At 37.8% G+C, this 18,609-nt stretch overlaps 2 protein-coding genes across 5 annotated transcripts in view; one reads left to right on the top strand and one right to left on the bottom strand.

The window, feature by feature from the left end:
• LOC143353665 (uncharacterized) overlaps positions 1–18,609 on the top strand; it is a 466,044-nt gene that overhangs the window by 22,850 nt on the left and 424,585 nt on the right. The window lies entirely within an intron of this gene.
• Positions 1–18,609, bottom strand: part of Hlk (hulk) — a 59,202-nt gene that overhangs the window by 35,989 nt on the left and 4,604 nt on the right. For all 4 annotated transcript variants that reach the window (XM_076787132.1, XM_076787134.1, XM_076787133.1 and 1 more), the window contains exon 2: positions 1,462–1,644. In XM_076787132.1, coding sequence (XP_076643247.1) covers positions 1,462–1,644 — 183 coding nt within the window. The remainder of the gene's footprint in view (positions 1–1,461; positions 1,645–18,609) is intronic.

Raw genomic sequence — 18,609 nt, 5'->3', positions numbered from 1 at the left:
GAAAAATCGATTTTTCGAAGATAGTATGTTAGTACTTCTGGAATAGTCTCCAAAAGTTTTATTTGGAAATTTGTAAAACTGAAGATTCTATTGCCCCGAAACTGCAGTCGGATTGCATATCTAATTTCTGAAGTTTCAAACATATAATTTAATTATGTATATTGGAAGAGACCAGTACACATTGCTAATTTTTCTCATTATTTAAAGCTTATCGGTAACTATATTATTTTGCCGTAATGTTCTCAGTGTTCTTGAGATTTCGATTTCGAAAAAATTGTCTCCTTTCTGATCTGTTTAAAGGAATGTAAATCATGTGGAATAATAAGGAATGCGATCCGTCTCAAATTTATGCTAATAATTATTTAATGTGTAACTACTAATGATAGAACTATTTGCCGATTTATATAAAGTTTCACTATCTCGCAACGTTTCTATTTAGCATTTCGATAGAGATGAATATGAGATATAAGTTAATTGAATCATTAAATTTTTAAAATAAATTTTGAAGGTCCACTTAAGGATCGATAAGTTCTTAAGGAAAGATCGTTGTTGCTTCGCTCCAGAAAAGCGCAGAAATTATGAGATTTCAAAAATACCGGCGATTGTTATATGGATTCTGGGTCAAGTACTATAACGCACCGAGTCTCGAACCTTGTTTCTCATACCTGGCAAGGTTACCGAGACCGCGGCCGGATTCCAATAAAAGTTTGGCGAACTTTTAGCCATTTGAAATCATTGCTACTTACTACCCGTCTTTGTTCGTCATACCCACAGACACGAAGTAAATATTAAAAGATTTGCTGTTTGTTTCACAATTTCATAAAAAAATATTGCACCGATAACAAAAATTTCACCAAATTTTATATTCAACTTCATAATTTTACGATCCCTGAACGATTAGGTAAGAAAATAAAAATGTAATGAATTGGGTAAGGGATCCAATTACTGTGGGAGTTCGAATTACTGTGCCTATATTAATTGTATCAATTTTTAGAGCACAATGAATATTAAAAAAGAGATATATAATATATATATATCAACTGATTTTAATGAAAAGAAATGTAATATCTCTTTTTTAATATTCATTATGCTTTAAAAATGAGTATAATTAATATAGGCACAGTACTTGGTATTCACACGGTAATCGAGTCCCTTGCTCTATACTTTATTTTAATTCGTAATTCTTCTGCCCCTTTTATTGATAAAGTGAAATTTATATAATGCTTAAATTACATTAAAAAAATTAAAAAAAAATTAAATTAATTAAATTTAAATTTACTTCTACTATCAAAGTTTCAATCTACTAAATAATATTTAAATTTCATACGTTCGTACATTCATTTTTGCTTTTGGATAGTCTAAAATTTTTCATTTCTCTATGATTGGTTGGCGATTCGATGAATTTATTGAAATACGAGACAATGAATAAAATATAAATGGTCGTATGGAAGGCACACTAACCGTCGTAAATAATCGGTTCCTTCTCGCGGAAGTACGTGAGGGCTGGGAAGTTCTTGATACCATACTGCTTGGCCAGTCGTTTGTCGTTGATCTTGACGAAGTCGACCCCGAAGTGGTCCGTGTCGTCGTCGATCTTCTCCAGTTCGGCCAGCACCTTGTCGCATGTCGTGCAACTTCTCGCATCTGTGAACATGGACGCCCTAAGGTCACTAACGAATCAAAAAGAAACACGCTTCTTCAACAATTACACGTTTGATTGAAATAATTTCATGTACAGTTTTAAACGAAAAGAAATATTGTGACAGAAACTAGTGGTGTACGTCAACGTAATTATTCGCATCCTATTGCGATCATGCTCGAAGCAATGACTCATTCCAAAACGAAGTACTTGGAATTACTTCAAAAGATTCCATTGCTCAAGTACAGTTCTTGTCTCATGATAGGAGACGCGGGACGGCACAGGGGCAACGGGAGTAACCTTCTCAGCGAATACTGTGTTTTCGCGATATATGTCCACAACACGGGCCTAGCCGGGGACTTATATCGTCCAGGAGATACTATTCTTTGATCCACGCAGAACTTAGAAAAGGACAGCGAAGCTCTAGAGGTTTCGATTTTATCGGCTAGATATTTGGGACATATATCGAGAAAGTACTGTAGCGAGAATACGTGTGACTCAACTGTGTGCGCCTGACCAATCAGACGGTTTCTCTGCGAATTCTTTTCACATTATGAGACGCGGACGGTACTGTTTGTGCCTCGCAAGAAATCTCGCGGGCACAAGGGAAAAGAGGGGGGGGGGGATTCGTTCGCTTTCCATTGTGTACACCAGTGTCACCAGATTACTCTTCTCCTACTCTGCCTTACCCCTTCAGCGACGCTATTCCCCCATTTTCACGGTCACGTGACGTGATGCGCGCATTCAATTCGCGTTGCATCTGCGTCGTGACTAACCCGGTAATGGCAGAGAGAGAGAGGGTAACCGTATTCTCCTCAATTTCCCCTGGACACTGGTTCACCCTCCTGTAGTCCCAATGTTTAGGATTTGATGTCACACGGTACATAGTGTGTGTATGTGTGTGACCGCTTTAGCCATCCGACTGCTCAAGTCGAGAATTCTGTGTGTTACAAATGATTAAATCGGAACACGTATCCGACCGGCATCTTTCTGATCTTCCTTAAACGCTGTAATAAACTACGATCTGACCTTTCATTAATGTCGCTGGATTATTTCAATTCATCTCGATTCAAAGAAAGTAGCAACGGCGCTACTGGAAGGGGACAGTGGGCGCTATGGTGGGGACGGTTTTGTCTCAATTCAGACAAAAATGCCCGTCCCTGCTACAAAGATTCAATCGTCGACTGTCGTCCATCATATTCAAAATCCGTGTTCAGTTATTAAGAAGTAGACCGCGGCGTCTATGCATTTAAGAGGAAAATGGTAACGTGAAACACGAAACAGTAAAATCATCAGAAGAATATAAGTGGAAATATATTCTTATTCAACGATGGCGAAAATATTTGGTATAAAGACCTACTCGTAAATGTGTCGATAACAAATAGTCTACAATCTACATGTGTTTGGACGCAAAAATTCGAGTATAGTGACTTCAATGCTATCGGAGTGTCCTGGAACGCCTATACAGAGGTGTTCAGCTAAGTCTACCACCTAAATTGTAAACTATTTGGTACATGAAAAAATGGTTGCAACGAAAGTTGTATAGTTTCATTAATAGCATACAATGTGATAAATAATTTTGTCCGTCTTGCATTTTTATCGAGATACAAAGGTCACATTGCATTAAAAATTATTTGAAGAATATCTCGGTTACTATTAGTTTTTTACCCCACGAACTCCTATAGTTTTTCACTGAAGGTTCAATTCCCGTCATCGGCCGCAAGATTAAAATGTACCTATTACAATAAAAAGCTCAAGGTGACCTCTATATCTCGGTAACAAAGTCAACAAATTAATTATTACATGATACGCTACTGTTAAAACCATACAATTTTCGTTTCGACCATTCTTTCATATACCACATAGTGTACGATTTAGGTGGCACAATTAGTTAGCTGAATCAACCTGTACGACGTCGACGCGGGGTTAACGATTAATTTCCCGAGCAGAATAATCCTTGGAACCGGCCTTGCGTTACAGAAGGAGGAAAGTTAATCCTTCGCGAGCAAGTTTTATGCTTATCGTCGGTGGCTTGGCAGTTCCGAGCGTTCTTGGCCGGCTCTGCTCCGTTCCGCTCGCCGGTCCGGCGGACGAGCTGCGCGGGTATTGGGTTACAATCATTGGATATGGACAGCAAGGTGTTCCCCGAGCATTTCTTCATCGATCCTCGTCGATCGTCAGACACCAGGCATCCCCGGCCACGTCCCCCAACCCGTCCCCCGTCCATTAAGCTACGCGATAAAAGAAACCCCGTGGAAACCGAGGGAACAGGTGGACGTCGCCATTTTTGGTGACGACATCCCCGGAATAGAGTCACAAAAGCGGTTTCGAGCCGCTCGTGTCTCTTCTCCCCCGAACTCTTTTTCGTCGTTTTCCTTTCGGCTTCTTTTTATGTACTCCCTTCTGGTTCCCGAATTCGATTCTATTTTCGTGACCGGGTCGGACTCTTTCAAACGCGAAGCCACTTCGCGTGTCATTGTTTGGTCTGAATTCTCCTAATCGTTCTCCCACCCGTCGTGTTTGTTTTCCTGCACAGACTCGAGCTAGCAACTGCACTATAACTATGTTTGTACCGCAGGTAGAAGGATGACGGAACACACTTCTACGTTATTTGTCAAACTGTCGAGCAATTCGACTTTTTCTTTATTTTTTGATAGAAGTTTTTGGTAGATTTCACTCATATTGAAGAAAAAGGTGCTAGGACACAATATTAAAAAAAGTTACTATTTCGGGAGATATTTTAAACTTTGTACCGTATCCGTATTTTTTTTTTAAATAGAATCTTTATGTTGCACGAGATATGTGCGATGAACAATTTCAGTCATTTTCAACAAAAGGGTTTTAGGACGCAGTATCCAAAAACTTATATTTAGCTATATTTATTCATATTAATTGAGAAAAATATTTCATATAAAATATCCAATAAGGTTAAGATATCATGCCACTACACCGTTACGTGTAACAATAATGATATTGTACATCCAGTTCAAAAGAATTTTTTCGGTCTTGCTGTACGTGTAGCATGATACAATATCAATGCAATACAATATCATTGTTAGTAAACGTACCAGCAGTGTAACATGATATTCCAATGTTAGTGAGTATTGTATAAACTTTGAAGTACAGTTGGTGATGAAATTATTAAAGCCACAATATGGAAAACATATTCATTGTACACGTGGCGGATAATATTACTTATGGTTATACTAAACGTGAATTTGCAGCACACATCAACACTCCGTAAAAAGATAATAAGAATTCAGCGTAGATGGCATTTACAAATTGATTGTTATAATCAGCGAATTTTTATGTAAAATAGAAATTGTCTGCATTAATTGCAAAATACAGGAGCTCCGTAGGCATTTATTTCTTTTCTTCTTTTAACAATTTCAATCGGTTGAAGTAAATACGTAATATTTTTAAATTGTTTAAATGTTTTAACTGCTCTATATTTTACCTACTCATGTTCTCACAAATGCTTAAAATCCGCAGTTATAATGTAAAATCGTCAACCTGTGCAAGTGGCTCTACTTATTTCATCAACCACTGTATCGCCTGAAATATTAACATTTTTGACATTGAATCACGCTTCTGTAAAAAAAAATCAAATTGCTCGACAATAGACCTTGATAAACTACGCAATCTTATTTTGTATTGTTTGTAGCTGCACAAACACTATGCAAAAGTATTGTTATGTCCCGGCCAAGTTACTAGAGTCACCCTGTATATTGTCTTCAGCGATCGTGTTTCTCGTTCGTTGGCGAGACTATAGCGATAACTCGAGGCTGCGAACACCCCCGCAGAAAGCTTGGCAGTACGGTTAGGCTACTTTGAAGAGGAAAAGAAAGAGAATGGTACAATGCGCGAGAGCGAGCAGTCGGACCGTGTTCCGAGAGATAGAAATTCATATTTTCGCATTTTTTCCACCCCAAAGCTGGAATCAAAGGAATCAATATGTTTTTCTCTCATGTAAAATTTATTGCAACAGAAAAACAAAATTCTAGCAACAAATGAGATTTTTTTAAATAATTTTACGTAACTCTGTGATGAGGAAAATCACTGCGATTCATTTTTACTATAGGTAGTGTTGTTCGTTGATAACACAAAATAAAATTTGCATTTCTTTACAATTAAAAATCCAAACAATGATTAGGCGAAAGCAATTTCTTGGAACCCGTGGGTATTTACAGATTCTTACGTGATTATGCACGATAGTAATTCATTTAGAATCTGAGCAGATACGGAAATATAAGACACGTATTTTCATTCTGTTAGAAAATGTTGACTTTACGTCAAACAACTTTTTCGTGAGCAACAAGCGTTGAAAATATTATTTGTTCACCTTGTGTTATTGTAGAAATTTTTTGTGTCAAATATATCTTGATATTTGACAAGAATATCTTTCTTTCCTTTGCAACTTTGACATTAGGTTTTGTCCAGTTAGCACGTTACCAATCGAAACACTGCATGACGGGTCGTTGGAAAACGCGTGTCCGCTAAATTGGACTGATTCCACTGGCTGCGTTCATAATAGAGTGAAATTAAAAGAAATTGCGCGTTAATCGTCGCTGAATGGCGTGGAGAAACTTTCTCATGTTATCTCTTTAATGCTAAGAGTATTTTTCGGATACTAACTCGTCGTCTGATACGTTCCTACCGTGTTTATCTTGTTAAGTACATGTGCACAGTCGAATATGAAAATAAATGGAATTTGAATAATAAATTCTGTACTCTTCATAATTGAATAAAACGAATGTTATTTTAGTAAATGTCATAGCCATCGTTAAAATTCGGAGAAGGGTGTTCTCAATTTCATTAGGAGTTGTTTGTTTGTCGATTCATCAGACAATGATTGAATTATTTTATTATTTAATGAGTGACCTATATAACACCCGAATATTCACCGGCAACGAAAATGATCTCGAACTGATCTTCCCGGTGAAGCAGAGACTCGCAAACAAATATAAATAGAGCGACACAAAACAATTCTATTTTTATTTCCTATAGTGTCCACCCACTCGTTCCGCTCCTAAACGGATTGTCGAATCGAGAACGAAAAATAAGCGATACCATAGAATCTCGGTTTCACGGTTCGACTATCGATTGTCATTCAAAAAAACATTCGTTTTACGGTTAATTGAATTATTTCGTGATAATATTAAAATTTCTTAATTTCTCAATTATTTCTGGGAACAAGGGAGGGGATACAAACAAGAGAAAGATTAGTATAGACCGCTTCTTTCTCCGAGGAAGATATTTTTAATGTTAAATACGAGCTACAATTTGCTAGAGCTTTTCGGAGAGGAAGAGGAATCAATCTTTCTTGTATACTTTCCTTTATCAGTACTGAAAATAATTGAGCTGCAGTATACAAAATTTCAGAGTTAAGGGGCTGCCTTCAGGGATGGCTGGGGGTGGAGTCTCCTATAATATTTTTGCTATGGTGCGGATAAATCAAGCATCGATCATTGCAAGTATTCACATAGTGAATGTGGAGAATATTTTTATTAACTATAAAGGCAACTCGTCATATATGAAGAAAACATTAATACGAAAATGAATAGGTTCGTTTTTCCATAAGACACAGAATGTGAAAATTTGAATAAGGAAGGATTCATCCCCAGGCATTCAAAACCTTTTTTTTTTGGCAATCTCTACCGTGATCTTCATTCATGTCCGTTTATAGTACCAGGAATATTTCCATGAAGTTCATTCCAATACACATTTTTTAATGTACATTTTCGGCACATTTGCGTCGAAAATTAGAACATGCAGTCGAAATGTCTGCCCCCCCCCCCTTGACAATTCTAATGAACTTCAAGTAATAAACGATATCCTTGACAAAGGAAGATGGACGCTACGAATCAATATGATCTTTGCCCGCGTTTCCGGTCCCGTCTCTTTCAAATAGCGAGGTTCTACTGTACCGTGGAATTCCTGAATGAATTCTTGCAATACTGGGAGTAGGTTTACGCAGTATAGCAACGATAAGATGATATAAGAAAAGCTCCGTGTTTTTGGAAGAAATGTCAACGAGAAAAATGGATGCTTTCGACCCGCGCACGTGTTCATAGGAAAAGAAAGATTCGTCGTGGGTGGCACGAACCAGGAGTACTTATGCTAGGATTATGCCAGGGGGCTGGAGAACCCCGACATTACATGGTCGATGGCCACGTGCCGGTACTGTTTGACGTTTCAAGGTGGCGGTATCGAAACACTTAGGCGCGCGAGAGCTTGCGCTCCCAAGAAAAGCCAGTTTGTATTTCCCTGCGCGCGAAACAGAGACGACCAGATCGAACGACGGCCAGTGCCTAGTTTACGAGCCACTAAAAATACGAGAACGAACGGCCTCGCGGCGATGCCGTCGACGACGACATTTTACTCTCCGGCGTTCCTTCACGGACGTCTCCGCGAAGGGCGATCGCGTGATTCCACTTTCGGCGATGCGGCACCGCAGCGGCGCGGCGCGGGAAATTCCGCGAAAGTGTTAGAAAGCAACGACATATGTACATGCGAGAAACAAACATCATACGTAGGAGGCATGTAGAAATCGCCGATCTAGGACAGAGATCGTTCCAACCCCGTGTTCGCTCGAAACCCAGGCACTTTTCAACGTCCCTCAGATTGCGTGCGTTTCTGTCAGAAATGTCGAGTATAACACTTTTACAGAACTCAACAGTAGAATAGTCGGTTCTTTCATTCAACTGAGGGGATTCAATTTTTTTAAACGATTATTCAGAGTGTAAGATGTGTTTATAGCGGTTTATTTAATTTTTTTGTTATTTTTCTTTTGACATATATTATGATAGAAATCTGAAGAAATAAAGAAGAAATGGAAACTGGTCACTTTTAGTGCTCCGTCGATCTAGTGTTAATCGGAGATTGAAATAAACGATCTTTCGTTTTGAACTCTTCATTTTCTGCACAACTGGCCACGTGAAGTCATACGACTCCGACATGAACACATTTTTTATTTAAGAAAACAATTATTATAACGCGAACTTAATATTTGTTAACGTAAACGAGTTTTTGAATGTGTAAGTACCCCATACGAGTAACAATCATAATGGACATTTATATTGGTTATAATGAAAATTTAAAATATGCGTTTTATAGATCCAAGTAAGTCGCAGATATGCATAAAGTTTGATAAAAATCGGATGTCGCGTAAAAAGGCTATAGGCATTGGAAGTTGTAAGAATCTTTGAATTTTGGGCTTACGATTGACAATCTTGCAATTCTAAATCGCAGTTTCTCACAATTTTTGCCATTTTTAATCATTCATAGCTCATAGCAATCTTAATCGATTTGGATGAATCTTTGTGCATGTATACAGCTTAGGTACATTTACAAAAGGCATATTTTAAATTCTCATTATAGGCACATATAAAAAAGTTCAAAATCGTGACGTTCACTTTTGTCATCGAAATTCCGAGCAGTAGCAATTTCAAAAAAGTTTTTTACACATTACCTAGTAAGCTAATACTTCTAACATCTCAAAAAATCTCAAGTCGTTTGGTTGAATTTTAAAAAAGTTATTAGTTTTTAAAGGGTGTCCACTTAATTTTGTTCCTCGACTGTATAAACAAATTCTACGCTCGTCGAATGTTCAGCTCAATACATAATTTTGACATACGGCGATAGTTTTGTTATAATATTATAATTATGTTATATTCATATATTTGCTGGCGTTTGCAATGATCATGCGGTCGCGTTTGTCATCTAAATGATCATGAATTTGTTGAAGTTGGGGGTGAACGAGCATTCGTTCGTTTGGTCTAAACACACCATAAGAAGGTATCCGTGTCTGTGGAATTTTTTGAGAAGGAACGTTACTCTTAGGAATTTCTAAAAAATGAATTATCATGGTACAGATATTTTAGAATTTGTTTGTTAGAAAAGGTTCCACAAGAGAAACACAAACGAGCTTTGAACTACGAAGCACCTACGTAAATATTACAAATAATGTAATATACTGTCCGTTGAATACTATTTAATATTCATAGTTATCATTGAGAATCTCGTTAATATTGATGAACAAAATACTTGTCCCTGTTATAGTAAAATATTTGCGTTTATATTTCATAAGCTCTATTCAAACTAAAACTATTACTTTCAAGAGTTCTGTTGTCGAATCTTGATCTATTCCCATGGGAACTCGTACTATGAAAATGTTTTCTAAAAATATATTATGGTCTATACTTTAAATAGAGCCTCTTAAAAAGTTCTATAACTCTTTCAACCTCCGAACATAAGAGATTGTATATGGAGCACGTGCGAGCACTTTTTGGAACATCATCAAATTTATGAGTAAGTGAAAAGGATTAAATAAAAATTCATAGTAGATGTATATGTATACTAATTGATGACCTTGGTACAAGAAGTTCTACATACTTTTATGCATTACTGATTGTTTGAAATATTAAACAATTTTCAAAATCTTGACTTACCTGATTCTTGCAAATCTTATTACAATGCTGTCCCATTGTCAGAAATAGCTCGTATACAATGTGTTAATATAAAACTGTATAATGTACAGAATACTGTCCGAATATTTTTGGACGTTGGTCTAGAAATTCTTATGAGTTTCTTTGGTTCTTCGACTTATGGTAGAAACGTTTGTGCGTTTTACTACTTTTTCAGTTGTACTTTATGCTGATTGTCAAAATGTTGTCTATAATAATTGGTAAAAAATGATGTGTTAACCATGCGTAATATATTTTTAAATCTAAAATTTCGTCCACATTTGAAAAAACGATTCTATTTTAAAGAGTGTACGGAGACTTTCTCGACTGATTGTATTTATCTCTTGAATTTGTTATAATTCTATAAAAGAAAAAAAATCATACATAAGCCTGAACTTAGAGCTTGAAGCCTCCACGTTCACAGTCCATTATTCACTTTTCTTCTAAGATGTTTTTACATAATCTAGCAGGTGGGAATCTGAGGACATTTTTTCTTAACAATGCTACGAATTGAAACATTTCAAAAAACATCGGAAAATTTGTTTCATGACTGACTCTTTTAAGACGAATCCTTCTCTTCACAGCGACCTCCTAGAACTTGTACAGGATATTTTATGGAATTTTTATTGAACTTCGAATGAAACCTGTACCACTAACCTTACCGCAATATAAGGTACATCACGAGGGCTCAGTTCTTCATATCTGTTCTATAAAGCAGTTTTTGTTTCTAGATACTGCGAAACACTTGATTTTTCCTTGCTGCCACTGTAAGATGTATTTCTGTAAAATGTGGCATTATAAACGACACAGAATTGGTTGCTGTAGCCCTTGGCACTAATTAGAACTTTGTCGTCGCCGCTAACTTTCCGCGAGAGAAATCAGATTTCCATTTATCTTACAAAAAGTATATCAACATGAAAAGATTTTATATCGATTTAAAAGAAACGGCAGTGATATCCATATTTAGCGGAAAATTTTCTTGACAAGTCTGACTCAACATTACAGCGCAAGAGGTTATAGTGTAACGCAGAAATGGACGAAGTGTTATCCTAGAATTCTTTGTGCAACTATTTCGGATGGGTGCACGACAGTGAGGAGGCAAGATGTTGAGAGCACGTGATGGACCGAGCCCAGTATCGCACTTCGAAAACCACGCGCGGGTTTTCCGGAGCCGCAGCACAAGCTCCGTACTCCCACACGTTGTCCCAAATCGTTGGTTGGTGGTTTCAAGCCCACCACTACCGACACAATCGAGTGGCTATCTTTAGAGACGGGCTGGGACCCTGAAGATATGCTTCGAATGTTTCTTCCGGTATAAATAAAACTATCAACTCCAGGTAGCCGTGCTCCACGCCCGAGAAAAATCTTATCGAGGGGAGTCTATAAATTGTACCGACTTTGAACCGCTTCTTCCCCATCGCGTCGCCTTTTACTCGACCAGATCATTATTTCCTCTCGCCATAATGCTATAATGTAATAGCAGCGCAAAATAATTCATAAATCGTTCAATTACCCACAAATAACTAAACCCTCGAGAATAAACTTCGTCGTCATTCAACTAATCACCGGTATGTGGGACAAAAAGATTTCAATTCAAAAGAAAAATTTTAAAAGCTTTAAACAGTTTAAAAGAATTGTTAAACTTTCAAACATTAGTTTTAACTTTGGTTTTAAACTTTAATCAAACTTGTAGAGAGTGTAAAAGTTTAATTTTTACACCTAGAATCGTACAAATTAGAGACGTCAGCATCGCACAAATTTTTGAGCAATGATTTTGTAATTCTTGTTTATTATGTAGGGTGCTGTAAACTTCGAGGATGAATATAGCACCGAGCAATTTCTTTTTTAGCTTTTAGATTCTGCTTGTAATAGTAGACTTTTGGAAAAATTCTGAGAAACTCGATTGGTTCTTTAGTTTTTCTTTTATTTTAATTTATTGGTTCAAATCGCATTTTTATGAAGAATAATGTAAATTAAATCGTTGTTTGAACTCATTTTATTAGCAGATTTTTATTAAGGCGAATTCGGATTTGTCTAATTTGTCAATTACGAACAAATATTACGACAAGAATGTTAACTTTAACGTCTCCAGAAAATAAACATGTTCCTTTCCGTTCGCGTATGCGAAAGTTTATTAGGTTCCCAGAGGATAGTGGGAAGACGATGAATCTATGATTCAAACAACGACGATGGTCAAGCAAACATATCGGCCATCTACCGTTGAATAAACAACGTATAGTAACTTGTATATAGCATAATTGAGGAACGCGAACTGTTGGCAGGGGATCAAGCGTGCTTATCACTGAATTAGCAATTTTCTCATTCTGAGTTTTTCCTGGCAGGCCGATAATTAAATTAAGTCTGGCCACGGACAGGTGGTCGAGCTACGTAGACTCAACAAAACTAGTTTTCAACCACGATTTGGGAGATTGTGTACGATATTCTGCATCAGTTTTCATCACTATACCGTGGATTTTTCTACAAAACGAAAAGTTTACAAATCATTTATAGGAAACAGGAGTTAAACAGAAATTTATTTCTTCTGTAAAAAAGCTTAATTATTTAAAAATAACATGCTCACATTCTTCCGATGTTTCACTACTTTATACTCCGCGTATTCATTTTTGGATAAAACTCGACAAACAATTATTATAATGCGGATTTGTCTGAAAAATAAAAATTATTTGTGTTGATTGCAAGATACAGGAGTTACCTAGACATTTATTTCTTTTCTCAATAAGTTTAATCAGTTGGGGCTAATAAAACTACTTTAAATGTTTCTATCGTTTTGTATGTGATCTATTTATTTTTCTATCTATCTATTTATTTAATTACACATAGCTTTCACTCGAAAATGAATTAATAGAAACGGGTCAACACTATTTACCATAAACGACAATTTACATTTCCATTTTCTACATTCTCGTCTTCGTTAACTGTGCTGATAACCCTGAAAAGCGAACGGAACATTATCCTCGTACAAGAACGTGAAATCCACGGTGCATTATTAATTTTAGACTTTTCAACGACTTTTTTACAGAACATAAGAGGAAATTCATGATCGAGACTCGAGTTTCGATTTTCCAGTCAAATTTTCAGACATCTGTGTAATTTTTGCCCGCGTAATCCGAGACGGCGGTTAAACTAGTTTCCCGCGGTTAAGAAAATGGCACAGTTTATTAGTGGAGCGTAACGCGCAGCGAAGTCATTCAATCGGTCGTGCGGGTATTATTCGAACGAAACAATGTATCACTTTCGCACCAACCCGGCGGTTGGCGAAAGACGCGAATTTTTCGACAACTCGAGCAGAAGCTTTCCGATGGTAAATTACCGGGCCGTGAAAGGGTGGCAAGAAATAATCGTTCCGTTTCCATGAAACGGAAGTGCCGAGTGGAGCCAAAATTGAGTGGATCCTTTCCTTAATTAATGGGACGGAAAGAGCTCGTCTTTCACAAAGCTCGAAACGAGGGGGCGCATCTGGAAAGCTCTGCTTGAGCGCCGAGGTTTTCCGGTGCGCGTCATAGATCTCTTATGATCGTCTTCAGTATCCTCATTTGTCGAAAAAGAGGTGACGTATTCGTTAGCGAGATAGACATTCAGTGGTGACAATTATAAAAGACGTTTATAATGATTTTTATCATGTTGATTCTTAAATAGACAGTTAAATAAACATGTATTTCGTCTCTTAAACGTTTGAATAAATTGGATATACCTTGAAATATGAATAATCCAACTATTGTCCAACTATTTTTCAAGAGCGTACAACGTTTGGTACGATTTTTAAAAACCATTTAACGTAAATATGATCTAATTTACACTACACTGTAACGTCGCAGAATTAAATTAAGAAACCCTTCAACAAAGTAAATTAATATTCGAAATATTATCGACAGGCATGACTGAACGGAAATTAATTAATTCGTCCTCCTCGGACAACGTATAATACCTTGGTCTGTTAACGTCTGCTTTATGGTAAATCTTATTACTGGATCGCGGAACTCAGCCATAAGAGCCACAGGCATATCAATTCCTTTCTTTAATAATTCTGACGAGATAACAGTTTTTCTTAAATTCTACTAACCTTTCTTCTGCCTAAAATGATTCATTTTTATCATAAATGCATAGAGTCCACAGTCTAGCAAAACAGCATTCTTTATTTCAAACAAAACTTATAATCCATAGTTTCCTTTTATTATTTTCGACGAAAAAGGAAATTTTCAATAAACGATGTCTACGTTAATGTCTTTGTATTGATATTGAAATTTTATTGTATTGGTATGAAAATAATAGAATTTCATAAAAATTAACTTAGCACTTATAATATCAAGACTAGTAACAAAGATTTCAAACGTAATATATTAAATATGAATGCTATTCGTTTCTTTTAGGTCAAAATACCTGGTAGGTTCTGTTCTCTTGTAATCAATAGCTAAGCTAATTAAAGTAAACGTGAATACAGGATCAATATACTAGGTTGCTCCAATGCAGACTAGTTTTTTAAAGAGGCTTTAGAAGCAATAACTTTTTCACATAACGCGTGTGTTACTGAACAATATTAAACGTGCACGATATTAAACCAACTATATGTTCTTTCTCTTTCAGGAAACCAGCTAGAGACCAGTTTAGAAATTCCAATGACTACGAAGAAAGTCGTACAGACAGGGGTTCAGAAGGGGTCCATTTCGAATGTCACATTTCCGATGAGAGACGTTCGAGCTGCGTAACCCTAAAAACGCAAGAATAGTGGTTTCAACGTAAAAACCGTCTGAAATGCCGAATTTCGTGGGTCTTTTCGAGTAAACGCACGCCGCACAGTGGGCAATTTGGACGAAATCGGATTCAAAATCAAGGAACTTCCGAAGGGATGAGGTAGAGCGATGAAATTTTTTTTAAATGAAAGCTGCAACTTTGTAGAATATGGGAAAAATAGAGAGATTGTGGTACGAACGTTTTTTAACCTCGAGAAAATTCGTTAAACGCGCACAAATTCAAGAAAATTTAGTTTTTCCAATACCACGCGCGCGAAAAAATTTTTTTTTAACATGCTATACATCATTTCCCATAGATTTTTTCACGCTGATTTCAAATCTGGTCTCAAAATTTGTCTGCGACCTCAGGATTTTGCAAAAAATAGATTTCAGTGACAAAAACGAATGAAGTCATTTTTTCGTTGAAATGATTGGATGGTAATAATCTCCCTATTTTTCCCATATTCTACAAACTTTCAGCTTTAATTAAAAAAAAATATTTCATCGCTCTACCTCATTTCTATCGAAAGTTCTTTGATTTTGAATCCGATTTCGTCCAAATTGCCCACTGTGCGCCGCGAATCCAAGAATATCAAAGGGGGGCAACAGTTGAAAGCAAGAAAGACGCGAGGGGCGATCAGAAGAGGCTAACGAGCGAGAAAAAGCTCGGTTCAGTCGTAAAGAAGACGCGAGGACACGGCGCGGCGGCTGGAAATAGGCTCGACTCGCGAGCTCATCGTCCGGGCCTCTCTCGCGTCTAGCCGACGATATGTCGGGGGCTTTCACCGGCAAATCCATCCCAGTTTCCCCAAAAACGATCCGATTTCGTTCGTGGCAGGTGGCTCGGGGATCGATCTACACCTGCGAGATCGGCGAACGACGACAGAGCTGACGGGGCTCAGGACGAGGAAGATATGTTTTCAGGCGAGACGCTAGCGAGAGGCTTGGCGGCAAGAGCGAAAATAACTCGAACGTGTGCTAAAAGCGGCGGCTACCGGAGCGCCGGCCTTGCTAACACCGCTTTCAAGAGGTATCGCTCTTTCCTGCCGATCGACCAGATCCCGGCTGGCCGAGAGTTTCCTTAAAAATCACCGAATAATACTTCACCGGGCAGCAACCAGCCCCGGAAAAGAGGGAACGACGGCAATCGAACTTTCGATCTTGCTTCTCACCTGTATCCGGTTCTCTCTCTCTCTCTCTCTCTCTCGCGCGCACGCGCGCGCTCTCGGCTCGTTGTACTATTTTTACGGGGAGCCGCGAGAAAGAGCCACGAAAAGTTTTCGCCAGTCTCAACCGTGTATTTTGAGAGTGTTCGTTACGTCATTGCGCGGAGAAGCGCTAAAGATCGCCGAGAAGTGGCTGGACCACGCGATCAACACGAAACCTCGTCTTCTCGTTGATAGCAGAGGGTAATTTCTGTCGATGGTTCTCCTTTGCGCGATGGACCAACGCGTAACAGATTAGAACCGATGGGAGTGGAGAAACCGGTACATTCCTCGACGATTGACCGGACTGTGTACAGTATACGGTTAAAAATGTACCCATATGTCTATAGAAAATATTTCTGTCGAATTTCTAGCCCCATAAAACGCAAGTTTCGAAAATACAATTATTACAGTAATGCTAGACATGCGAATTAGTAGGCTAAGTGACGTCGATGGCAGGAGAACGGAAGGGCGACCTCGAGGAAGACGAAATAGAAGACCTAACTGCTTGAGGGAAAAACAAAATGACTAACAATAACGGTCGGTGAGAACCAAGAAACCGATGCGACCTTAAGAAACCTAAGAAAAGAAAGGCCGTTCACGTGTCATTCATAAATCCATCCAAGGTGATGTCTATTTCAATTCGCTTCAATTAGCCCCGCCTAGCGGGTAATTGTAATAAAATGGCCGAGTACAGGTTCAGTTAGATTTGATGTACCAGAAGCGAAACACAATTATTCGAGAGAATGAGCGATTGTGCGGTTCGGTGGATGTTCTTGGCAAGGTTACTAGTGTTTCTCCGACGGTAGTATACTGTCTTGGTTATTTCGTCGTCGTAGCCGCTCCAACGCGTCCACTATTACATCAGACGGTATTATGAAAACGTGATTCAGGGGAGAATCGCGAGAGGAACGCGCGAGGGACGCCAACACGTCGGGGGAACAGGTTGTCAAGACGTGCGTGATGCCTTCGAAGGCTTTAACCCTTATTCACCGAGACAGAACGCATCTTCGACTGTACTAGTTCCTCCGACCCGATCTACTTTGACCACCAGTGACTCTCCACCTGAAGCCACTGGTTTCCGAACTGTCTGTAGGTCACTTCGAGTTTCGCGCTTTTCCAAGGGCTAGAACCCTTACGCACTTTAATTCTACGTACTTTTCGATCTACATCAACGTTGACCTTCCTACTCAACCTGATACAAATAGACATTTAGAATTTAGAAGCAACGTCTGTAATCGTGGGGCAAAATTGACCCAATCTCCGGGCGTTCGAGGGTTAAACTGTCCGATCATACGTGACTCGAGTTGATGGCTTGAGACTTCACTTCAGATTTCATACGATTTTAACAGTAGGTTTACGGAGCACTAAAAGTGACTATTATACTTTACAAAAATTACAAGAACGTATCTATCAAAGTTTTTAACTATTCTATTTATAATGTATACCGACAGTAAGAAATTTGTTGAATTATTCCTCATGGATTTATCTTTACAATTTCAGTAATCGTAAATTAAAAATGTGAAAAATATTAAATTAAATTAATTGAAAATATTAAAATCCTTATGTTGCTGCTGTCAGATCATTGTTGACCTTGCTATTAGACCGAATAGAAACAGAAAATACGAATTTAGATGCAACGTTTGTAACCGTAGATCGAAATGGTCCCAAGTCCCGCCATTCGATGGTTAAATAGTTCGTTCGGCCTTAACCACTTCGACTGCTAGTCACTCTCAAGTATAATGGTTTATGGGTCATTTTACATTTCTTGTTTTTTTTTTTCGAAGGCTAGATTCGTTTAAATCCGCATGCACCAGTTTAGTTTTACGTATTTCTGAACCCACTTCTTTGCGGTCGATAGTCTGTGGATTTTTATACAAAATAAAAATTGTTTCGATTACAATAAACAGGAGCCAGGTACAAATGTCATTGTTTCTTTAATAGTTTTTATAAATTCTTTTAATCTGTCCCCTGCTTTAAATAGCACCTGCTCATCTTAGCCATAAATGCACACAATCCGCAGTCTAGTGATCAACCTTCCTATTGAACTTAAAAAAGAAAAATAAAAGAAAAGAAAATAGAAAAATAAAAAAATAGAAAATTGGAATTTAGATGGCATGTTTGCAACTATGATTCGAAATGGATCGAAATTCCTAGCTTATGGGTTATTTCGTTGATATACATGAATAATAATAATAAAGTTATTCTAGTAGAAGAAAATTAGAATAGGTACAACGCTTCTATCTGTGGGTCGAAGTGGACCCAGGTCCCGTCTTCTCTCTTTTACATCCAAATAAAATGTTAGTCATCCGTGATCAAGGTTTAAGTATCCACACAAATGTGGAAATGCGATAAACGTAAATTTTCTTGTTCTATTAAAAAGCTCTGAAGACAACAATGCGGCAAGGGGTTGAACGTGAAAATTCTCCGTGCAATGTCTCAAACGTCATTGAATTAGTTTATTCTGGTTCATCCACGTTGACCGTGCTACATTGTTTCTACCGCGTCTAACATCAGCTGATGATTATTGCACAACTGCGAAATCGGTAAAT

Source organism: Halictus rubicundus, chromosome 4 (genome assembly GCF_050948215.1).
Source record: "Halictus rubicundus isolate RS-2024b chromosome 4, iyHalRubi1_principal, whole genome shotgun sequence".
NCBI lineage: Eukaryota > Metazoa > Arthropoda > Insecta > Hymenoptera > Halictidae > Halictus > Halictus rubicundus.
The sequence above is the reverse complement of the archived record's forward strand: the minus strand, read 5'-3'. Positions and strand labels throughout refer to the sequence as shown.